The sequence below is a fragment of the Lampris incognitus genome, chromosome 6 (assembly GCF_029633865.1).
Source record: "Lampris incognitus isolate fLamInc1 chromosome 6, fLamInc1.hap2, whole genome shotgun sequence".
NCBI lineage: Eukaryota > Metazoa > Chordata > Actinopteri > Lampriformes > Lampridae > Lampris > Lampris incognitus.
In genome coordinates this window covers 58,695,801-58,720,861 of record NC_079216.1, presented here as the reverse complement: position 1 = coordinate 58,720,861, position 25,061 = coordinate 58,695,801, and the positions used below count along the sequence as shown (strand labels likewise).

Here is a 25,061-nt window from a genome sequence, read left to right as displayed (position 1 = left end):
AAAACAAGATAAATAACGTATAGTGACAGAGACAACCAACGGTGAATCATTCAGTGGATAAGATAAATATTGCAACCTGCAATGTTTTGTTCAATACTGTTTTCAGTCATTGCGATCAGGCATGTCTTGTGTACCTTCCTCTTCAGCTATCAGCCGGTCTAGTGGTCTAGTTGTCAGTGGGTTTCAGTGTAAGTGATGTGATGACAGTTCAATGCTCTTGTAAGGCCCTCTGACAATGGTAGAGCAGGCAGTCGGGCAGCTCGGAGACTGGGGAGCGCAGCCACACGGCCAGCGAGCCTGCATGGACACGGCAGTGCATCAGACACGGCTGACCCTGTAGGAGCTGGCATGCTATGATACCCTCTGATCCTATAGAGGAAAACAAACAGATTATTTACTTGGAATCTATAACATAAAGGCTTAGAAATACACATTTGCTCTGCTAATAACAAGCAACATATAAAGACCCCTATGCCATAAACTTTCCATACTTGTAAATTTCACTGCATTTTGAAATAGGCATGTATAATGTCACTACACATTTTATAAAACAAAATACAGCAATTAATGGACATAAGGAGATAATGTGATTCAGCCAGTTGAGCCAACTTGAATTGAATTCAGGCTAAGCTCAGTAGAAAAAGTGAGCCAGAAACATAAAGAGAATAGAAGTCTATTCACCAATGATGTCCACAACATGAAGATGGAGTTTTTCCCTTAGCACACTCAAAGTAGCTGTGAGAGGATCTTCACTATCATTTATGAGTGCCAGGTTCTGTCTGGTATCATGGGAGTAAGCCAGCCACATTGTCCCATACTCCTCTGTGGACACAGCCAGAGCCCTGCTCAAGCACAGTAACAAGGTGATGTGAGAGCAGAGCAAGCAACCAATCCAATCTGAGCCTGCAAGACCCTGGTCAACAAAATAAAGATGACAGAAAACAGCATACCTGACAAAGTTGACGAGAGAGAGTCTGTACGAGAATTGTGTTGTCTGAGGTCCCCTGTCGGGCAGCTGGTAGGATACCTCTCCAGCCACTTCCACATGAACCGAGGGTCTCTTCATGAACAGCGAGTACTGGCACACCGATACACCGTGGCTCCTCACCACATCTAGTTGACTGTCAGACATACAGGCCACCTGGGAAAGAAAGGAAACCCAGACAAGTGTAGCGTCACTACTGTCGAATTGTGTTTTTCTGGCAATGGTGTGAATTCTCTCGGTGGATTTGTAGAACGCTGACATTCAATCTGATATAATAAAATGTTACAAAGATAACAAAGCATATTACATACATTGCATAAAGCTGAGTAACATTATTTCAACATTCCATGTAAAAGTGTCAGTAACAGACATACTAGGTCCAGGCCAGAGAATTTTGTGAATTGTGACCAAAAGGCCCAACCTTTTAGTAAATAACATACATTTCCAATTGTATACAGCCAAAGAAAAGCCCAAAAAATTTTCCTCAGATGTTGACATTTACAGTTTAAGACAGACCAAGTTGCTCATTCCAATTAAAATAATGAAACATTTTCTTCCTTGCATATATTATACATGCTCAACAGACGACATTATAGAAATGATTTTCTCTGCTGCTGGAAACTGCGATGAAGTTTGAAAACTGTGACGAGGGTCTGATTGCCTACCTGCTTGCCTGACCGACCTGAATTTGGCTTTACTGCCATTGAACCATGGCAGCAACAGCCCTGAGAGTGCGATAGGATGACTGAACTATCGAAGTAAATTAAAACATTCTGCACCAAACAATACCTCAAGTTCTCCAGAAGTCATCTGCAGCAGCACCTGTTGAACATCTAAGTCAGAGGAGTTGGCAATGAAAATGACGAGCAGTAAGGCATCCTCCCTCTGGATATGACATGCTGAGAGAGTCAGGCTTTGGTTGGAGCAGAGGGGAACGATTTCTGAGCAGGACAGCCCATGCAACTCTGCAGGCATGTGGGAGTTGTACCCTAAGTCCTTGGGTTTTCCTGGGTCTGTGTGTATAATGGGATCGACAGTCATCATTCCATTGTCCCTGATGAGAGAGGGGGCGCTTCCCTTAACAGTATCTTCTGTTGAATCTCCCTCTACATCACAGGTTCCGTTATCAGTAATAAGACTCTGAGAGAGTGTGGGGCTTTGTTTGGGTGTGGAAACCTCCATGTTTGAGGTGGTGGTTGAGTATACTAGGCTGTTACAAAGCAGGCTATCCACAGTGCTATGAGCAGCATTGACAAGGGCAGTTGGATGGTTAAGTGGTTGCTCACTGGCACCCGAGGACATATCCTGACCTCTGGCTTTTCTTCTGAATCGCCCGGGCATTGGTTCTGTTTTTCCCATCTGTTGGTAAAGGCCAACAAGAGATTAGAATGAAATTGACGCAGTACATTATTCACATCTGGCAGACGCAGGTAAGTCAAATTAACAGAATTTGAAGAGCTCACCAGACTAACAGCGTTGTGAGAGCCCAGGCCAACAAATAGTGATGAAGCCAGCTGCTGTTTCTCTTTTTCAGACTCTGGGGTGGGTGTCAGGCTGGGAGTCTGCTCGTGCGTGTTATCAACGCCACCCAGCTGGCTGGGTGACCACAGGGGACTGGGAACCTCAACTTGGGCAGTCTCATCCACAGGTTCTCTCTGGGCCAGATAGCCCTCCCTACCCCATACCCTCTTCATGCCATCAAGTTTCAGAGTGGTAGAGCTAAAGAAAATAAGAATGACATGTTTAACTACCTTCAAAAAAATAACTCACTAGGTCAGTATTACAAATAAATAAATTAAGCATTCTGAAAATATTGTGATCCTAACAAAAAAGCTGTAATTGGTAATGTTATGAATCTTGATGTGCAGTTAGTGTCTACGTACCCTCCTTTTTGTGAGAGCTCGGTGCTATTGCCTGATAAACCTGAACTCATGGACAACAGTGTAGGAGACTGCCTGTCTGCAATGCTACAGGAGGACATGCCGATTGGCAGAGACAGACCATACGGCTCCAGGCTCAGAGCTGAAAAAGAAAAAGTGTTGGAACAATTCAAACAAAGGTGGACCATCTTGCTAAACCTTAGAAAGACTGAATGTGATTTTGTTTACCTTTGGTTTGGGCTAATTCTGCTTGCCGCTGATGAGTAGGCTTGTATGGAGCAGCCCCAGCAGCCAGTGCCTCAGATACAAATCCATCCAAAAATGACAGAGAGGAATCCACCTGTCACATTACACAGGTCCAAGTACACTTAACCACGGCAGAAAGTAATTCAAGCAAATCATCACAACAAATTTTAACTTCTCTTGGGATGAGTTTTGATGGAAATGGTCATATGGCAAAGTGGGTCAAGCAGAATTACCATCACAAAGTGCAAATTAGTGATCACGCCATCACCATCAAGACAATTTTTAAAAGCACCGGAAATTCTAAATCAAGTGACATATTTCAATATTGTTTCAAATATCGACATGCCTCATTTCTGCAGTATTTATTTGTCAGAAACTGAATAAGTGATACAATTACTGACATTGTGCCCTACCTCCAGGTGCTCCAAGCTAGTGTCTCGAGACAGTGTGCTGACCCGCAACTGTGAGTCTTGGCTGAGGTGCTGCAATTCGTGGATCCTCTGCCTAAGTATGGTATCCAGGGAGCCACTGTATCTCTCAGACACCTCCTGGGCCACAGACACACAGGCAGGGCCCTCACACAGCTTGGTCATGGCCATCAAGACCCAGCTCTTTGTTTCACTGCTGGTGTGCCTCCTATCCAACAGCCTGACCAGGAGTCTCATTACCGTGGCAGGTTCGAGTCCTGCCTTCAAATGTGAGTATTCACCTAGTACCTGTACATTGGGAGAGAAGGGACATGAGAGGACTTCTCTGATAAAAAAAATGACAGCATAGTGGATTTCCTTAAGAAGAAATGATGCAACTGTATGGGCGTCTAGTCAAAACTTGACATGGCTCACCCAGCTGATGACTTGGAGGAAACACTCTGGCAGTTTTCCAGGATCTCCTTGCAGCAAAGACACGTATGAATCCACAGCAAAAACCCTCAGCTGCAAGTCCTCCTCCACATTGTCAGAGCCTGTAGAAAATATGATAATCACAATTAATAAGTTTAAAAGGAGAACGAAACAGCTATGAACTATAGTCAGCCTACAGGATCACTGCTGAAGAGATTGCGTGTGCGGTTATCTTACTCTCAGACAACAGTCTTAGAAAACTGTTCGGGATGTCAGGCTGCATCATGTCTCCCCCCAGTGAAAACACAGTGTTCATGGTCTCAATGAACCATCCATTGTCTGGGGCAAATGTATTTTTGTTTATCGGAACAACAGACCAAGTAATGAGTGGGAAATATAGGCACACAAAAAAAGGAATGAGGCAATATAATGAGGACAGTTATCACGACTTTGACATGATGGTACATGATAACAGCAATATGTTCATAGAAGCTATATCCTTTTTCACAGCTTGACAAACTGGTCCAAAGGACAGAACCATAGAAGGATATTTCTCTGCTAGTTCCGCCACCTTCCCCACCAGGTCAATAGTTGTGTAGTCATCTTTACTGAGGTGGAGGAATTGCAGCATCTTCTCAACAATGACTGTGACATTTTGGGCATTTGTGATCCGGAAGAGCAGCTCCAGAGTCTGCAAAGCAAATGTACAAGGTCTTACAGTACCCAGTTTAAGGGTGTTTCCAACTATCTTTAAAAAGTTGAAAAAAGAAGCTACGATGTCTTTAAATGTATTAGATTCTCTTCATTTCATTTTGTCCAAACAACAAGCAAACCTGAAGGTTAAATCTGAACCAAAATGGGGAAACCGCAATGTGAGCACAATGTGTTGTGTTGAAAGCAGGATGTTTGTTGTTGCTTTTGCTTGCTAACCGGCTACAGCGGCGAACAGGTTTGGTAGAATAAGTTGTGGACCCAAATGGACAAGGTGGCCATTAACGGCCAGCCATGCTCCATCATTCCTTTTTCGTTCTGATGCTCAAGTTATTAGATCTCTCTGTTTTTTGTTTTTTATTCCCCCCCCCTTTTTTTCTCCCCAATTGAATTTTGGCCAACTACTCCACTCTTCCAAGCCGTCCCGGTCACTGCTCCACCCCCTCTGCTGATCCGGGAGGGGCTGCAGACTACCACACGCCTCCTCCGATACATGTGGAGTCGCCAGCCGCTTCTTTTCACCTGACAGTGAGGAGTTTCGCCAGGGGGACGTAGCGCATGGGAGGATCACACTATTCCCCCCAGTTCCCCCTCCCCCCTGAACAGGCACCCCAACCAACCAGAGGAGCCGCTAGTGCAGTGACCAGGACACATACCCACATCCGGCTTCCCACCCACAGACACGGCCAATTATGTCTGTATGGACACCCGACCAAGCCCGAGATAACACAGGGACTCGAACCGGCGATCCCCGTGTTGGTAGGCAACGGAATAGAACGCTACGCCACCCGGACGCCCCAAGGTATTGAATCTCTAACGAGAAAAATCCTGGCATAAACCTACATCACGTCTTTATTTCCTTAAATTGGTTCAGACCTTATTAAAACAGCTTTCACATAAAAAAGTAAAATTCTAAGAACAGTGGCCTGATTCGAAGTGGCTCAAGACCCTTCATTTTTGGTGAAAACCAACAAACTAGTCTGACACATACAGGAGTTCACATGAAATATTCACACCTGACAAAAAAGTAGGAAATTAACAAAATGTTCTTGAAGTGCAGACCAAATGATGGCGTGAAAGTCACTTCAGAGTCAAGGTTACATGGACAGCAAAACCCGAGCTCCTACCCCCCCCCCACCTCACCTCGCGCTTGATGATGAGGTCAGAATGATCTAGACTCTCAATAATGGTCATTTGGTGTTGTAGAGCAAGGTTAGCATCCTGCTGGACCACATAGGTGAGGGCCTTCAGTCCTACAATCAAACATTGAAACAGCACTCCTGTAGTACATTTCTAAATTACTATTTACCAAAGGCATAACAGTGACACAAATAGAACGAAGTATTTGAATCTTACCTAGATATTTCAGATTGATTTTTGGAGACAGAACAAAGTTGCCAATGCACTTTGCAGCTCTTTCCAAAAGTTCAGATCTTGGATGAATCGTGTAAATGGCTTTTACACATTCGTATAATATTGCTAGAAAAAGTGAGATTTTGATTAAAGAATGAGAATTAGTCATTTAATACTTGTCGAGGATCGATCTAACCAAATGTATCACAGATTCCACATACCGTAAGTTATGTTGTGATTCATCTCTGCTCTCCGTAAAGACTCATCAAGCACTTCATACATCATCTCACTTGTACTGTGAACAGGAAACAAGACCCAGAAAATCAACTTGCAAAGACTAAAAAATATAGCATATCGTTGGGCTCACAACTGAAGAATACTGTATACATACTGCTGGTCGATTAATAATATAGTTCAAAATTACCTCTGGTCATTTTTCCCTAGAAAGGAAAGTATTCTGAGGAGTCGGATTTGCAGCCAGGGAGCAGGAACGCTGTGGTAGTTAAAATCTAAGGGAAGCTTTCCTCCAATCACCTGTTTTAATATTGTTACAAAACTTGCTGTCAGGTCCTTATAACCCTCTGGGTTCTCCTGTAAGGTGAAAAGATGGAAGCTGTTACATGAATGGTTTCTGATGCACAGCAAAAACTAAGGTCGCACTGATACAAGGAACACAACTGTTAGACTACACTAAGTTTTAGAAAAGAGTACTATCACTCCTATGAATAAACCATAACATCCATCCATTATCCAAGCTGCTTATCCCAATCGGGGTTGCGGGATGCTGGAGCCTATCCCAGCAGTCATTGGGTGGCAGGCGGGGAGACACCCTGGACAGGCCACCAGTCCATCACAGAGCCGACAGATTCACACCTAGGGACAATTTAGTATGGCCGATTCACCTGACCTACATGTCTTTGGACTGTGGGAGGAAACCGGAGCACCCGGAGGAAACCCACGCAGACACGGGGAGAACGTGCAAATCCACACAGCGGACAACCCGGGATGACCCCCAAGGTTGGACAACCCCTGGGGTTCGAACCCAGGACCTTCTTGCCGTGAGGCGACCGTGCTAACCACTGCGCCACCGTGCCGCCTAAACCTTAACATAAAAGTTTATAATAGAAGACCTAAAAAAGGACAACCTTGATCATCTGTAAGTAAATGTGTAGTGAAGCTGACATAACTCCGGGATCCTTGTCACACAGAGCCTTCCGAAACTTGTTGTGAATGTGTTGAACTTGATTAGGTGCAATAAGGTAGAATTTATGAAGTGCCAGGACTGCTTTCCGCCGAATGATTTCTCTGCAAATAAGTTAGAGAGAGGAGCATGGGTAAACTGTAGAGACATCTAGCCGTCTGGCAAACAAACACGTGAATAAATATGTAAATGACTAAATAAACAAACAAACAAACAGATAAACAAATAAGCAAATCGATCATTCCATCATAGCAACTCTTACTTTGGGTGAGTCAGTTTCTCCTCAACCAGTGGAAGAATTGCAGGTATCATATCTTTAGGGAACATTTGACTGACAACAGTAAGCGCCATGCACACTTCAATAAGGTTTGTGCTCTGAAGATCCTGTAAAGACAGAAAACATTACTATTGTTGCTCTACCCCAGCTGGAGAACCGCCATTAGTGTAGTTTGGCTTTATGTAACAATTTCAATTTCTCTGTTAATCAACCAAAATATTTCTATATTATTTAGATGCAGGCGTTAAGGGGCAAGTGAACACAAGTTTTTAGTCTGCCTCTGCCCACTCACATTTTGAAATAGGAAAAAAAAAGGAGGAAAGCAAGAGGACGGTGGTATGGGTGGCTGAAGGTGACCGTTCTGTAACAGAATACCATGCCCCAGCTTCTCAGAAGCCCACACATTGTCTAACATGCTGGATCCCACACGTGTCAACTACATAATGATGCCCCAAATTGTGTGCGGGTGTTGACTGTCATGTGCTTTCTAGGGATGGGTACTGAAACCCGGTATTAAATGGGCACCGGTGCTAAATTAATAAAGACCATAGTATTGATAAACTGACATTAATGGTTCTGCTATCGGTATTGGAGAAATTAAGAAAATGAATTTCTTATTTATTTAGGCTACGTAAATGTTATCTTGCACCTTTTATTTCACCAACTCTATTTCTAATTTGCAATAAAATTAAGACATTCGTCGGTGATGCACTTTCGCTATTCCCAATGCATCCAGAGGAGAGATCTCCCTCTCTGAGCCTACCGCATGTGCGAATCGAGGGGCGGGCAAGCTCTCTCTGCCTCTCTCTCAGACAAAAGCGAGCAAGCACGCGCACACACATGCACGCACGCACGCACGCACGCACGCACGCACGCACGCACGCACGCACACACACACACACACACACACACACACACACACACACACACACACACACAGAACCTGCTCTTAGTGACAATGGCGGAGAGAACTAAACAGTCAAAAGTCTGGTTATACCTCACCAGAGTCAATGATGACAACGCCCGTTTCAACAAGTGCAACAAGTCTTTTCCATGTGAGGGCGGAAACACAATTAATCTTTCAAAACATTTAGTGAAACTGAATCAAATACAGGCGAAGAAATGCAGTTTTCCACTGCCTAGTTTGTAGTTCATCTCTTGCTGCCCCATTCATCTCAGGTATGTTATGTATGCTAGCAGCCTAAAGCCCACACGGAGCTAAGTAAATTATACAAACATGGGTTAATGATTTAAAGTAACGCTCTGTCCAGACATGAGAAAATAAAGAAAAGTTTATTCTGTCCTTAATTTATTTTTGTTTTTTTCTTTAAGAATTAACAAAAAGAACTGACAAGATAATTGTTTAATCCACGGGTCGATAAGCAGTATCAGTAAAAGCAGTAGTACGGTTAAAATCTTAACAATACCAATCCCTAGTGTTTTTCCCCCTAAAAGTAAGAACACCTCTTTAAGATAGTTGGATACTGACATACTAAATTACAACATATTTATATCTCTGTTCCATCCATCCATTATCCAAACCGCTTATCCTGCTCTCAGGGTCGCGGGGATGCTGGAGCCTATCCCAGCAGTCATTGGGCAGCAGGCAGGTTATTTTTACAATATAAAATGGAATGTAAAAACTGAAGACTTATCTTTTACAATGAGGTAAATGGTAACACGTGCCATTAGCCTGATTTTGGCACTCAGTGACATGCATCACAGCCCATCATCTTACAACAGGTGTAACTGTTCTATAATTAAGCAATACTACACAAAACAGTACAAATGGCAGTGTAGGTGCCTCATGATACACAGACTTTGCTCTTTTTGTATTAGGCAGCCCCTTGACTATCCATGTTAAAACTGAAGATGAAAAACATTTCCAAATGGACACTTGCCTTCAATACAGTGTTCACAAGAAGGAGCAGCAACTCATGACTTTCATTCAAAAACAAGGACACAGCCAGGTAACCTAGAAATCAAACAGATACAATCATTAAAGCAGAAGTAGACTACTTTGTTGCTTGAACTCATAATTATGAAGTAAATGTTGATTGCATAATATAATAGCTATGGCATAATGACACCATCAGTGTTTAGATTGGTTTCCTGTAAACCTCACTTTCAGGTTAATAGGGAACTGTCTGCCACCGGGTGCGATCTTGTAGGGAAAATTAAGGCTCGATTTACAGCACAAAGGGAGTGCATCAGCCATTGCACAATCAAAATAGAAAGAGGATAGTGCTTTTGTTTTCCCAAGTAGCGGAAATGAAAGACTGTGGAACAACCAAAGTGACAGCGGTAACTCTACCCGGCAAGAGAAAAAGAACCCAGTTGACGCAGGAGGCAAAGAAGGTGAAGAGGGAGAGTGATAGAACAGAGGTAAAACAAGAGGGAACCTCAGTCAGGCATTCACTCAATGGAGCGAGCTCTGGTGTTGCATCGAACTCTGTTTCCCCATTGAGATCTGTTTCCCCCTTGCCAGACGAAAGCGTTCGCATAGAAACAGGTTAGCTATCGGTTATGATTAGGTTAAGGTAAGCATTAGGCGAAGCTTAGGTTTAAGTTGAAGTTAGGTTAAGGTTATGGCTAGGTTGAGGTTAAATTAATCAAGCATCCCGGTGTTGTATTGAAATCTGGCTAGGGGGAAACAGATCTCGACAGTGAAACAGAGTTCGATACAACACTCGGGACTTGAGAGGGTTCCAAACTGACATTCAGTTGGCATTCTTTCTACTGGATCAGTAAGTAACACAACCTGCCAACTTATTAACAGTACCGGATGTTTTACTCTGTCTTTATCATAGCACTATGATCAAGTTTCAAACTGGGATTCTTATGGTTGTTTCTTGCTTTGGACAGTAGCCAGGCTGCTAATATATGGAGAGCGATCTGGTTGTCTTTGCGACACAATAAAAACACTAGGAAACGCGGGGGGGGGGGGGGGTTGAAAAGTTTTCTACAGTCCCTTTAATGAATGTCAACAAAACAAGTTCCTGTTTTTAACCCAGGACAGAGTGACGAAAGGCTGCATCAATGCCATGGGAGGCAGACACAAACTTATTGCAGAAATGATCGAATCCAAGTGAACATACCCACTCTTTTCTCCAGAACGGTGCCTTGCTGGGCCAGCTTGATAGCATGAATATAGCTGAAAGATGCTTCATATCCCAGCATTTCACAGTAGATGGCTCTCACCATGAGCTCCTTCATCTGCCTCTGAATTACATTGGAACACATGAACAGGCGTTAATTCTTTAAGTGTGTGATGGAGGATCTCTATTGTCAAAACGTTATACATCATCACCTTCAGATTTCAACGTAAATGGCAATCTCTTAATTGACTAAACGATACCATGAATGGAACCCTACCATGGAGGTGTTTGGGGAGGACACTTGCTCTTTGATAGAAGCCATCTCACGATGAATAAGTTTTTCCTCCTCCTGGATAAAGAATCGTGAACGACGATGTCAATAAACAAAGCACTAGTGGAAAACGTAAACTGTAACATGACCAAGTCAACCAATACCTCCTGACGTCAGTACTGACTTCGAGTTGCCAACTCGGTTGAATTAGCTTGGCAAGTTTGGGGAGCTAGCTAGTTGAAATTAACACCAAATTTTTAAAAATCATCTAACCGACCGTGAGTTCAAGCAAACAGACTCACATGTTTGGACGTTAATTCCGTTATGCCTCGGATGAGGTTTCCTAATTTCGAAGTGGAGGATAGCTTTCCAGAGCCGCCTTGTGTGTCTAACGACAGAAGACTCGGCAGAGCTGTCAGGGTCTTCTCAACAACATCGCTCATTGTGGCACCAAAACGCGCTGCCTTGACAGCCGGCTCCTTCTCTAACAAATAAATATGCTAAATCATCTGTCCATAGCCCCAAGGTTTTCTTAATACACGTGAGAAATTAATGGGAAACACTAATGCCAAAAATTTACATGTTAGTCGGCCATTGTTTTGATCCAGCAGTCAGCCTGGCCAATGGCGTCACTTCCGCGTTTATTTATCAAACTTCTTCTTCTCTGATTCCGATAGACTGGGACGCAGGGGTAGCGGACCGAGGAGGTCCACCGTTCGGAATGTGGTCGGCTATGTTCAGACAGGCAGCTCAAAACTCATTTTTGGCATAGCCAGTCTGGAATCGGTTTGCTTGTATCAAGTCTGGACAACAACAAAAAACAAGTAAAAACCGATTTAAGCAAGTCAATTTTAAACAACATTCACAGGTGATTGGAAACGCTATTCAAATTGAATATCTGGATGTGTTTCAAGCGTGGACGCTCAGATCAGACGTCAAACTGTAAGGCCTATCTATGGCTTTTACTTGTTTTCCGCCAGCAGCCTTCAAGCCAAGATAATTGCTTATAGGCTACTCGGGGTTTGATGAGGTTGGTTGAAGATTTTTCCGATGATGAAACCGAAGTGGATGGTTTCATGGCAGGAATATGTGTATGTTTGGTAATAATGATCGACGCATCAAAATCAAGAGGGAAATCGAGCCAAAGCAGCGGGGATCCGGGTTCAAATCAACAAATAAACCAAAATAAACATTCGAAACAAAACACTTTCTGGCATGTTTGTTGATGTGTTCGCGCGTGCGTGCGTGCGTGCGTGCGTGCGTGCGGCTTAAATCTTTTTTCTTTCCGCTCCACACGCATAATGAAAGTGAACTGTTATTCACCCAGGCCAACGGTAGGGGCAACCTTCGATCTTAATATGAAATGGCTGCAACACACTGTCCTTTATGTAACTCGCAATGATTACGGCACCCCACCTCTCGCTGATGACAGCCGTGACTGCGGCGTGAAACATGGCTTTATTCATCAACCTCTTCCATTGCTGATGCTGTATGATACCACGGAGGAGTTCTGCACCGTGACTAGACATTGCTGTGGCGTGGAGAACTGGAGGACGCATCTCCATCCTTCATTGTCTGCAGTTTACTGTTGTGGTTCTCGTTAGCATCCACACCTACATCGTTACGACAGCTACCAATGCAGATAGGTTGATGATGCACACAAACGCCACCTGATCACTTGTAAACAGCAATGTGGACATCAGTCCGAAAGACTGGTTTTGAGTCTTGCGGTCTTAACATAGCACTAGATAGGGACCTCTGGTCCGGAAAATTTTACTTTTCTCCTTATTTTCCTATGCAAAATGTTATTTCAAACTTTCAGCAAATGCATGGACATATCCCTTCTGATAAATACCAAATGTTGATTGAAATAATTAGTGACATTTATCCAAAAAGGGGATTTGTGACATTCAGCACAAAAAAGGCAAAGAGACCATAAGTGATATCCCAAACTCATTTTATTATGCATGTGATATTTTGATAAACTGTCCCTTATATAACTGGTATGTACACTAAACTACAATAAAATAATTTCAATAAATATGAAATTACATCCATTAGACAGCTGCATGAAAAGGAGTACATTCTAAGATTTAAAACGAGTTTTCACATATTACACAGTATTTGATAAACTATTTGGGGACCATGGGTGAGGGCATCTGATGTGATGGCATGTGCACATCAAGCAATTAGTGGATTCCACAGCTGAAAAAAAATAGAGATGAGATATAAAACAAATTTGAGCTGACATGGATGGAAATGTAACAACTCACTTTACATTTTCCTATATAGTTGTTTCTTACACAACAGGGTAATATTGCGAGCTGATCAGTTTCACTAACAGTTTTTCTTTGGAGTGGTGACCAGGAGTGCAGATATAAAAATGACTACGCCAACATCTTTTTAGTGGACTTTTTTCCCCTCTTCTATCCTAGACTGATACTATTCTCTATTTGTATTTGTGTCTGCAATATGCCTCTTGCATTCAGTCATTCTAAACACTAGAGTGCTTTTTTTTGGTTTATATTGCAATTGAGTTTAACATTTGGTTTAATTACTGCCTACAACAAATCTACCCTGACTGAGACTGGGGTATATGCCTACACAGTGCCCAGTGCCATTGTTATGCTCTATATACAATCTTAATATGAGTCGCTGTCTCTGTGATTGCACTCAAGCGAATTGTATTATCTCTTTACTTGACTCTATCTACCATTCAATCTTCCGCTGCATCTTCGCCATTAAGCCCAGATCTGGAATTAAGAAACAGAGATTGTTACCAGAGTAGTACTGCAAAAGCCAGTTCAAATAGTGTGTGGCAAACTTTAGTCTACACAATAAAAAGTCACAATGAGCATTTCTTACTCGAAGAGTGTGGTCCCAGGAACCCGAGCAGAAGGCCGTCCCGTCGGGGGACACGCGCAGCGTACTGACACGGTTCTCGTGCCCAAACAAAATAGACACCCGTGTCCCCTTCAGCACGTCCCAAACATTTATTGTGTAATCATTGTAGCCACCAAAAAGTAGTCGTCCTGGGGGAAAAAACAAAAAACGTGTTTTTCTTAACAGCATACTTGCAGCATGTAACATATAACGGGAGGAAGTAAATTGTCGCGCTGACTGCTGTTCGACTGAGCCATGTTGGAGAAGGTGTATATGTCTTACCACTGAGAGAGAAGTCAACACTCGAGACTCCAAAAATGATGCTTTCTTTGGAATAAATAGCCACCTCTCTGTCTGCCCTCAAGTCATAAAGACGGCACTGTGATAAACAGAACATTTTAGAGTTTGAATGCATTGTTTTGATTAGGGCTGTCAGCATTAACGCGTTTGCGATAAATATCAGAACATAACGCGCCAGTTTTGCTTCTTTTTTTTTAGTCGCATTTTGTCCCTTCGACGCACCCTTATGCCCTTTTTCCACTACATGGTACCGGCTCAACTCAACTCGCCCTTTTTTGTTTTCCATTACTGGAACGTACCGGCATTTTGGTAACTGTTACCACTTTTCTGGTACCACCTTTGTTGAGGGTCCAAAAAGACTGGAGCGGGCACCAAAATCAATGCAGGTCTCTGATTGGTCAGAGAAACGCGTCATTGCGTCATTTTGCGTCATCGATGAGCACATGGGGTATCGCCCGGCATTTTTAAATGCCGAAGCGGAGTTACCTTAAAAGTGCATTTTGAAATTGAAAACCAGGCCTCGCTATGACGTCCGGCTACACTGAGGGGGTACTGGTACGGTGACGGAAAACGACACAGAAGCGAGTCGAGTCGAGCCGGTACCATGTAGTGGAAAGGGGGCATTAATTGGCTACTCGAGTGGCAGTGTGTAGTTAGTTACCTATGCGCGGCGAGACCGCGGTGACGGATTAAAGAACAACACCGCTGGACGTTTGAAAGGCTCGTCTCGCTTTAAAAGACTCCCAGGCGGCTCAGAGGACAAAGCGGAAGTAACGTGGGTTTTGTGTCAACCGGAAGTAGTTCGAGTCTGAGTCACTTACAAGCTAAACGTACAGGTGCGGCTAACGTCCGTCAGACTAGCTAGCGGGCAACCGCGTGGCCAAAGCTCTATTTTAGACCTCAGAATTGCTTTACATTGTCAATATCGACTTAAAAACTGCCTTGAAATACACAATAATGGAATTTTAAACATGCGAGTTAAAACGCAATTAATCGCGATTAACTATTGGACGTCGGCGATTAATCGCGATTAAGAAACTTAATGGCTGGACAGCCCGTTTTGAATGTAAATCGTTGTTTGGAATAATGATCCGTAGCACTCCAAGCAAAGCTCAGCAAAGCGTTGCACATTACTTACTGTGGCATCATCTGAACCTGATGCAAATGCATCTCCACTGGGATAGTACCTGGTGGCGACAAAAAAAGAAGACGACTTGGTCATATTAAGAAACTATGTAAAACACCGTCAACATCAATGTCAAGTATTGTGGAGTTAGAAAACAACGAGACAGGAGACGTGAGAGTAGACGTAGTCGAGGTAGTTTACTAGCTCCAACTTTACATGTCATATATTCGACAACGACACTGAACTCCCTGAAGCGGAAGTGCATTCTCTCTTAGGTGAATGTCTCTAGTTATATAGATGTGGGTCACCACACAGGCCCCCCCAGAATTCACCTACACAAAACAATGCAAAACAGCAAAAGCGCAACTCATGAACATAAAAATAGACTCTACAACAGAACAGTCAATGACATAGTGCAAAGTCACGGGGAAAACAAGTGACGAGTCGGGGGGCGGACCCTGCGGCCATAACGGCTGCGCTTCACAGGAGGGGAAACAGATGGGGCCGAAACCCGGGCCATAGGCGGGGCCGAAGCAGGAACAGAGGCAGGTGCCGGGGCCGACCTAGGAGGGCGTCCCCGCCGCGGGGGTAGGGCCAATTGCATTGGCTCCCCAATGTCCAAGTGAGCAGGCTTGAGACGGTCTATAGCGACCCGCTCCGGCCTGCCCCCCATGTCCACCACAAAGTTCTTATCCCCCGCCTCCAGGACGCGGAAGGGCCCGTCGTATGGGGGCTGCAGCGGGGACCGATGGCTGTCGTGCCTAATGAAGACGTACCTCGCCGATGGCAGATCCTTGGGGACGTAGGACCGGGGGAGGCAGTGTTGAGACATCGGAACGGGAGCGAAGGCACCGGCAGCGCTCCGGGACGCACTGAGGTGAGAGGCGGCCGACCAGGGAGTCGTAGCATCCGGAAGAAACTCCCCCGGAACTCGCAGGGGCTGGCCATACACCAGCTCAGCGGAGGAGGTCTGGAGGTCTTCCTTCGGGGCCGAACGCAGGCCGAGCATGACCCATGGGAGCCGGTCCATCCAGTCGCAGTCAGTGAGGCTTGCCCGCAGAGCGGCTTTCATGTCCCGATGGAACCGCTCACAAAGTCCGTTGCTCTGCGGGTTGTACGCCGTAGTGCGGTGGATCTTCATCCCCAGGTGCTCAGCGACCGCCGTCCAGAGCTCCGAGGTAAACTGGGAGCCCCGGTCGCTCGTGATGTCACCCGGTGTGCCGAAACGGGCCACCCAGCAGCCGATGAACGCCCGTGCTACCTCTGCTGCCGTCGTGGAGGACAAGGGAATAGCCTCTGGCCACCTGGTGGCCCTGTCCACAATAGTGAGGAGGAACGTATAACCACGGGAGGGGGGCAGGGGACCCACCAGGTCAACATTGACGTGGTCAAACCGCCTCTCTGGAACCACAAACGGCGCCAAAGGGGCCTTGGTATGGCGGTGCACCTTGGCGCGTTGGCACGCCACACACGAGCCGGCCCAGGCTCTAACATCCTTACGGAGCCCAGGCCAAACAAACTTGACGCTCACCAATTTGGTCGAGGCCTTCACTCCCGGGTGGGAAAGGCCGTGGACGGTGTCGAAAACTCGGCGCCGCCAGGAAGTAGGCACCAGGGGGCGCGGTTGACCGGTGGAGATGTCACAGAGGAGGGTGGTGTTGGCCGCGTCGAACGTCACGTCCTCCAGCCGTAGCGCCGTAGGGGTCGACCGGTAGTCTTGAACGGTCGCGTCCTTGGCTTGGTCCGCTGCCATAGCGGCGTAGTCGAGTCCCAAGTGAACGGCGTTAACAACCGCCCGTGAAAGGCAGTCGGCGACGGAGTTATCCTTGCCCGACACGTGTTGTATGTCCGTGGTAAACTCGGAAACCGCCGCGAGATGACGCTGCTGACGCCCAGACCACGGTTCTGAGGTTTTGGCCATACAGAACGTCAGCGGTTTGTGGTCCACGAAAGCGGTGAACTGTCGGCCCTCCAATAGGAACCTAAAGTGTCTGGTTGCGAGGAAGAGACCCAGTAGTTCCCTATCAAAGGTGCTGTATTTGCGCTCGCTCTCACGGAGTTGTTTACTGAAGAACGCCAACGGCTGCCAGCCCCCCCCCCCACCCACTGCTCACACACGGCCCCCACGGCGTAGTCGGAGGCATCCGTTGTAAGGGCTATGGGGGCGGCAGGCGACGGGTGAGCTAGCAGCGCAGCGTTGGCCAGCGCGGTCTTGGCGGCCACAAAAGCCTCGTCCATCCCCGAAGACCAGTGCAGCTCGTCCTTAGACTTCTTACCCCGCAGGGCCTCATACAGGGGACGCATGATGTGGGCGGCACGGGGCAGGAAACGGTTATAAAAGTTCACCATGCCCAGGAATTCCTGCAGCGACTGTACAGTGCGGGGGCGGGGGAACATGGTGACAGCCTCAACCCTGGCAGGGAGGGGAACGGCCCCCTGTGGAGTGGTGTGGTGCCCGAGGAAGGTGATGGACGACTCCCCGAACTGACACTTAGCTGGGTTGATGATGAGGTCGTGTTCGCTGAGCCTGTCAAACAGCTGTCTGAGGTGCGTCATGTGTTCCTCCGCCGACGCGCTGGCCACGAGGATGTCGTCTAAGTACACAAACAAAAATGGCATGTCACGGAGCACAGAATCCATAAGGCGCTGAAACGTCTGCGCCGCCCCTTTAAGGCCGAAAGGCATACGTAAAAACTCAAAGAGCCCAAAGGGTGTGATGACAGCCGTTTTTGGGACATCCAGTGGGTGGACCGGCACTTGGTGATACCCCCGCACTAAGTCGATTTTGGAATAGATGGCAGCGCCCGCCAGGTGGGTAGAGAAATCTTGTATGTGCGGTATGGGGTACCGGTCGGGGGTCGTGGCATTGTTTAGGCGACGGTAGTCCCCGCACGGGCGCCAACCCCCGTTGGCCTTAGTAACCATGTGAAGAGGGGAAGCCCACGGGCTGTCAGAACGGCGGACAATGCCGAGGCGCTCCATAGTCGAAAACTCCTCCCTGGCTATTGCAAGCTTGGCCGAGTCGAGGCGTCGGGCCCGGGCGTAAACTGGGGGGCCCACTGTGGTGATATGATGTTCCACGCCGTGCTTGGCCACCGCCGAGGAGAAGGTGGGTGTGGTCAGCTCGGGGAAATTTGCGAGCAGGCGTTGGTATGGATCCCCGGTGGAGAGTGTGTTAGCGAGGCACAGCGCTCCAGCGCCCCCAAGCGTGCAGGGGTATGACGCAAAAGAGACGGCATCAATCACGCGACAGTTTTTAACATCCACCAGCAGGTTGAAAGCACAGAGGAAATCCGCACCTAGGAGCGGGGTGGATACAGCAGCCATCACAAAGTCCCAGCCGAAACGTCGGCCGCCAAAACACACGTCCACATGTCTGATACCGTACGTCCGAATGGACGTGCCGTTGGCGGCGTCCATCTGGGGGCCGTGACTGTCGGTCATCGTGTCCACAGCTTGTGCTGGCAGTATGCTGCGTTGGCGCCAGAGTCAACCAGCAGCCGCCGGCCCGACAAGGAGTCTCTGATGAACAACAGCTTGCAGTCACGGCCGGCGCCCATAGCCGTTAACGAGCGCCGGCCTTGGCGTTTCCCTGAACCCTGTAACTGCAGGGTTTGCGACACCGTTTTGCTTTTGCCCCAAACCTGGCATGGTAATAACAGAGCCCGTCGTCAGGTTGGCGGCGGGCTGTCACCGCAGCCGCGGTGTCCATATAGTCGTACACAGGTGGTGGTGGGGCGGTCTGGTGGGGTAGCAGGGCATGCACAAACTGTTGCCGGTTGGCCAGGAAAACCCTGTCTGCTTCAGCAGCCAGAGAGCGGTAGTCCTTGGAGGCGGTGAGAGGAGAACTGGCCAGTGCTGTGCGTACAGGTGCGGGGAGCTGCCTCAGAAAAATGTGTGTGAAAAGAAAGGCCGGATCAGCCGATCCCAGCACAGACAGCATTTTTTCCATTAAATCAGACGGTTTGCCGTCGCCGAGGCCATTCGGGGACAGTAAACGGCCTGCCTTCTCCAGCTCCGACAGTTCAAATAGCTTCAGGAGGAATGTCTTTATAGCATCGTACTTGCCAGCAGCTGGCGGAGCTTCCAACAGCGTCATTGCTCGCGCCGTTGTCGATGCGTCTAACGCCGCCACTACGTGGAAGTACTGCGTTGCATCCTGCGTTATCCCTCTCAGCTGGAACTGGGCTTCCACATGTTGAAACCACGGCCGTGGATTATGCTGCCAAAAGTCGGGTAGCTTCACAGTAGCGGCGTAAATGCTAGCGTTAGCAATAGCCATGTTGTTAGCACCGGCGTCGTCGTTGTCAAACATACTCGTATTAGTTGTTCGATCACGTCGGGGTCACCAATGTGGAGTTAGAAAACAACGAGACAGGAGACGTGAGAGTAGACGTAGTCGAGGTAGTTTACTAGCTCCAACTTTACATGTCATATATTCGACAACGACACTGAACTCCCTGGACCGGAAGCGGAAGTGCATTCTCTCTTAGGTGAATGTCTCTAGTTATATAGATGTGGGTCACCACAGTATCACTTTAACAGGGGCTTGTACCAAGTCAAGTCAAGGCAATTTTATTTGTAGAGCCCAACATCACAAATTACAAATTAGCCTCAGTGGGCTTTACAGCAACACAACATCCTGTCCTTAGTTAGACCCTCTCATCGGATAAGGAACAACTCCCTAAAAAAATCTTTAACAGGGAGAAAATACGTTATTGTTCAGTAAATAATTTCGACCTATAAATAGACAAGGATATCTGTAACCTAACGTCAGAATAGTTTTCACACATAATTGCAGTCTTATAATAAGTCAAACTGCTATGGTATACTTTAGTGATATCTAATACACTTAGCCTATGTTTCCAATCATTCATCTTTATGAACTGTGTGTACATGTAATGTGTTTGGAGGCGACTCGTCACAAATTCGGGTCCTTCTTCTCTTGTACATCGAGACCGGTCTTAAGGTCAACAACAGGTTTGCATGACTAAAGTATACTACGCTGTTCAAAGGCATAAGACATTAGCAAGAACCATAAGCTTATACCTTGCTCAATAATTTTTTTTCACTAATAAAACCCTCATTGACTCAAATAAATGTACTCTCAACCTTATGCTGTACAGATCCTTTCTCTTAAGCAAATGTCATGGCCTTCCTTACATTGCCTGCTTGTCTGTTTAACTGTTGCTGCTCTCCAAACTCTCCATAAGAATCTATAATACTCATCACACTTCAAAACTACACTGTATGCAAGGCCTTCAGAAAGTATTCACCCCATCTGAACTTTACCACTTTTCATCTTCTAAATTTTAATGCATTAAAATGTGTTTTTCTCCCTTCACTAATACAATAAATTCACCATGTTTATGAGGTATTCACACTCCAGAGTAAATACTTTGTAGATGAGCCTTTTTCCACAATTACTGTTAGTAGTCTTGGGCATGTCTATATGTACTTTGCACATTAAGACGTTCTCCATTGTTGCCCATTTTCCCATGCACATTTGTTCCAGCTCTGACAGATTAGATGGAGAGTGTTGGCGGGCAGCAATTTTAAGGACAGGCTTTCAGTGAGATTTAAGCCTGGGCTTTGGCTGGTCCATTTCAAAATATTAACTTTTTTAAAGCCGTTCCTTTCTCGTTTTTGTTGTTTGCTTTGGGTCAGTGTCCTTTTGGACCATGAATCCTTGCCCAAAGTGGTGATCTCCTGCAAACTGAAACAGGATCCCCGCAAGATTTCCCCTTCTTTTTTTTTTGTGGCTGCATCCATCTTGCCCTTTATGGCAATAAGTTTTCCAGTCCCTCCTGCTGTAAAGCAGCCCTACAGCATGATAACCACCATGCTAAACAGTAGCGGTGGTGCTGCTTGGGTGTCGGCTATGTGTGGTTTACTCCAAACATAGCGCTTTGCTTTCATGTCAAAAAACTCATGAGCTCATCTTTAGTCTGGTCAGACATTATAAAGGGATCGAACCCCGTTCAACCATTAAAGGATCAAGTACTGTTCAGGATTTTTATATAGTTCCAAAATCATCCCAAGACTTTATATTTCATTTTGACATTATAGAGAATTACTCCTATTGGAGTAGAAAATAATCCAATTTAACTAAGACCCTGTTTACACTTGGTTTTGAAATGCGTTTTGGGCGATCGGATCACAAGTGGACAGCGAGACACATCGCCGTTTACACCTGTGTCTATCATGCATCTCCAAATGTGTCCTGCTGACCACTTGTGATCAGATTTCATTACTCCGAAGAAGAAGAAGAAGATTTCCTGTTATGTCCTTGTTGGGGACACATCAGGACGCATTAGCGTTTACACTACAAAAGATATGTGGTCAAATGCATCCCAGACCACCTCAGCAAGTGGTTTGAGTAACCGGTTCGCAAAACATTTTGGTGGTCGTTTACACTTGTATTTAGTGCTGTCCACTTGTGATCCGATCGCAAAAAAATGCATTTTAAAACCAAGTGTAAACAGGGTCTAAGATTTGAGGGATGAATACTATTTCCTAAAGCCACACACACACACACACACACTCACACGTCACCTGTGCATGACATGATGTCACCTTACCTGACACTATTTATGTCCGATTCATGAGTTTCAAATGACTGAATGCATTGTCCAGAGCGCATGTCCCACACGTTGGCCTTCTTATCACAACCCTACACAATAATAAATCAGACATTCATGAAATACAACATTTTCACTACTTTGTTGAAGTTGATCAATGACAAGTGATGACTAGCGGTGTGGAAAAGAGATTCTCACCCCTGAAACAAATGTGTTTCCGGTCTCAGAAGGAGCCAGGTCCAGACAGAGTACGTCTGCTGCGTGGCCATGGAAACTCTGCAGGAGTTGCCCACTCTCAACATCCCACAATGCACAAGTTCCATCTCCGCTAGATGTCAGGATCTGTAACACAAACGATGAAGCCGAGGATCAAACCGTGTACCGTGTCGAGCTTCAGACAAAGTCAGCATACACTAAGGCTGAATAAATGGATTGGGTTTTGCTGTTGCAAAATTATTTGACCTGAGATATATATATAAAAAAAAAAGTGGTTGTTGGTAATTGTCAACACAGTACAGAACGTTTTAATTTCCCATTACTGGGGAATAAGACAGAAAATTATTAACCCTGAAAAGAGAGGCAGCTGTGTTTCCACTCACCTTAAACGCTGACAAAAACAGATAGGACACATACAATGCATTATCTTCCCAAAACAAAGCAGAACTTCCTTCTTTTTTTTTGGCTGCTGTGTAATATCGTTGGTGTCTGGCTGGTCTCACTCACCTGCATATCTGAGTTAGTGAAGCTGCAGGCTGATAAGTAGTTTGTGTGCATGGCGACCGACTTCTTCTTTGCAGCCAGGTTCTCGTTCTTGTCGAGGGAGAGAGGGTACACGGAGCACTTGTTGTCCAGACCCCTGTGAAAGTAAAGCCGTTGACGCCGGCGTCGGACAACCAAAATGGATAACATATCAAGTGGCGGTCAGGCAAAAACACTCACCCACAAGCCACTGCACAGCCAGAGGGTGCATAGGCACAGGCCATCACCCAGGTGCAAGGCATCGTCACGGCATGCTCCTGATAATGACAAAAATCACAAAGCATAGCGATGCATAAAGAAAAACCACAACATTTACACAACTCTTATTCACCGGGTGCGGCTGTAAGCCTGGGGTTACATACCTTGTTGGTAGTGAAAGCATCCCACACAATTACTTTTCCGTCCTGAAAACAAAAAATTAGAAGGCGTAACTAGCATGCACCCATATTACCCTCGATCCAAGGGCACAAACGTGCTACGCAATTGAGCTGCAAAGGGGGAAACATGGTCTCTGAACCATGAATAAGGTCAGCTGGGGTAAATGTCTCACCTGTGAGGAGCTTACGATTCTCCTTTTGTCCTTACACCAGTCCATGCAGAGCACCTTGTTCCCATGGCCCTTCAGGGTTCTCCGGGTTTTCATGACAAACTGGCCCAGGTTCTCCACCTTCTCCGCCACCTGATGGACTGCAACACATCAAGCCAGTCCCATGTTAAGACAGCTGCACACATGGGAGCTTTAACGGGGGGGGGGCAGTAGTTCATAATCTGTCATCTCTATAAACTGGCATCTAGCAGCGTCTAAACATGACCGACGCTTTACGAGTCAATATTTGTAATTCCCACTGCAATCGCATCAAACGCCAGATATCTGCCTTCACCGGGCAAAAGAGATGAGGGGGGAGGGGGGTAATAATGGATGGCGGGGGGGAGGGGGGCAAGTAAACACCCATAAGAAGTCGCCTCATGTTGTCGCATCCGAGCCGAGGCCATTTGCATCTTTTCTACCGCGGGGGATTCGCGTCTCCGGTCATTCGATTATCGTTATCATTAATATTAATATTATTATTAGCTATCCTGGTATCACAACAGTAAACGCTCGAGGCCGTAACGTTGTGGTTGTTTATCGTCCGCATTCAATCCCGGCGATTTCCGGGCCCGGGCCTCCCTCTCCCTCTCCCTCTCCCTCTCCCCTCTCCCCGTTTCCCGCACTCACGCTCGACGTCGTGCAGCTTCGCTCTCTCCTCCTCCAGTTTGCTCTTCAGCGTCTCCGACTCCGTCTTGAGATGAGCCAGAGTCTCGTTTGGTTGAACCTCTTGCGTCGCCATTGCGGAGATTTGCAGGGAATGTCTAAGTCATGCGAGTCCTGTTATCTCCGTTCTCCCCTGGGCAGCGGCGGATACTGGCAGCCGAGAGGCTTTTCGGGTCTCGGGCCTTGACAGCTGATGCAGCTGCCGTGACGTCAGAGGGAGAGGATGCTGTGGTCAGCGGCCAGTGATGCTGCGCGGCGGACAGAGGCTGCAGCTTCACACGCGACGCCACGTTCACTCGGGACAGTCGTGGTGAAGAGTTCAACTTGGCATTGATATGAGGCTTGTTTGCAAACATGTAATATAGTAATAATAATAATAATTATTATTATAATAATGATAATGATAATAATAATACATTTTATTTGTGGACACCTTACAGAACACAGTTAAAAAAAACAAGCAGCACTGTATCAGACAGCATAAAATCAAAACAAAGCAGGGTAGACAATAGAAAGTTAACACAACAGATAAGTATAAAATCCTCATCTGCACAAAACTCAGTGAAGCGTGGATCAGACTGAATATGCCAGTTTGAAAAGGTATGTCTTGAGATGGGATGTGAAGGTTGAAAGAGAGCCAGTGTTGCGAATGTCTTGTGGGAGAGAGGTCCACAGCTGGGGGGCAGAACGACTGAAGGCTCTAGACCCCATGGTAGTCAAGCGGGCCGATGGTGTAGTGAGTTGGAGAGCAGAAGAGGATCTGAGAGTGCGGGAGGGCGTGCGGATATGAAGGAGTTCAGAAAGATATGAAGGAGCTAGGTTATTAACGGCCTTAAAGGTGAGGAGCAGGATCTTGAAGTCAATACGGTATTTAACAGGGAGCCAGTGGAGTTGCTGAAGAACAGGAGTGATGTGATCTGTGGAAGGAGTTCTAGTAATGAGACGGGCAGCTGAATTCTGGACCAACTGAAGTTTATGAAGACACTTGAGGGGAAGACCAAAGAGCATAGCATTGCAGTAGTCAATACAGGACGTAACCAGGGTGTGAATGAGTATGGCGGTGCTGTTAGGTGTAAGTGACGGACGAAGACAATTAATATTGCGTAGGTGGAAGTATGCAGACTGAGTAACATGGTTGATGTGAGCTTCAAAAGATAATGTGCTGTCCAGGATGACACCCAGACTCTTACCTTACAACGAGCTTCTATCATAACGTGTCGTTATAGGCACGGGGTGTCCTGGGTTTACAGGTTTTCCTTCCAACCAAGTCGAGCCTATTTATCTAGCACATTTAAAAAA

At 46.2% G+C, this 25,061-nt stretch overlaps 2 protein-coding genes across 4 annotated transcripts; both read right to left on the bottom strand.

Moving 5' to 3' along the window:
* Window position 1: 1 nt before the first annotated feature.
* On the bottom strand, window positions 2-11,371 carry ap4e1 (adaptor related protein complex 4 subunit epsilon 1). Its single transcript, XM_056281841.1, has 21 exons — window positions 11,164-11,371; window positions 10,868-10,939; window positions 10,591-10,714; window positions 9,394-9,467; window positions 7,478-7,599; window positions 7,160-7,319; window positions 6,439-6,605; window positions 6,236-6,309; window positions 6,018-6,140; window positions 5,805-5,914; window positions 4,502-4,641; window positions 4,188-4,300; window positions 3,954-4,072; window positions 3,525-3,827; window positions 3,094-3,205; window positions 2,869-3,007; window positions 2,449-2,704; window positions 1,775-2,344; window positions 951-1,141; window positions 682-842; window positions 2-369 (listed from the first exon to the last, which is right to left on the bottom strand). The coding sequence occupies exons 1-21, from the start codon at window positions 11,302-11,304 to the stop codon at window positions 209-211; spliced, it is 3,432 nt and encodes a 1,143-aa protein (XP_056137816.1). The 5' UTR covers window positions 11,305-11,371; the 3' UTR covers window positions 2-208.
* A 1,442-nt stretch (window positions 11,372-12,813) lies between these two features.
* Window positions 12,814-24,056, bottom strand: gnb5a (guanine nucleotide binding protein (G protein), beta 5a). Of its 3 annotated transcripts, none has more exons than XM_056281417.1 (12): window positions 23,727-24,056; window positions 23,061-23,197; window positions 22,873-22,914; window positions 22,691-22,767; window positions 22,475-22,607; window positions 21,950-22,093; window positions 21,752-21,843; window positions 15,183-15,231; window positions 14,027-14,123; window positions 13,727-13,893; window positions 13,561-13,614; window positions 12,814-13,066 (listed from the first exon to the last, which is right to left on the bottom strand). In XM_056281417.1, exons 1-11 carry the CDS (start codon window positions 23,836-23,838, stop codon window positions 13,603-13,605), a joined length of 1,062 nt encoding a protein of 353 aa, XP_056137392.1. In that variant the 5' UTR covers window positions 23,839-24,056; the 3' UTR covers window positions 12,814-13,066; window positions 13,561-13,602. The 3 variants fall into 3 exon arrangements, with proteins under 3 accessions (XP_056137392.1, XP_056137391.1, XP_056137390.1); XM_056281416.1 differs by having other exon boundaries at window positions 13,575-13,614; XM_056281415.1 differs by having other exon boundaries at window positions 12,814-13,614.
* Window positions 24,057-25,061: the final 1,005 nt, after the last annotated feature.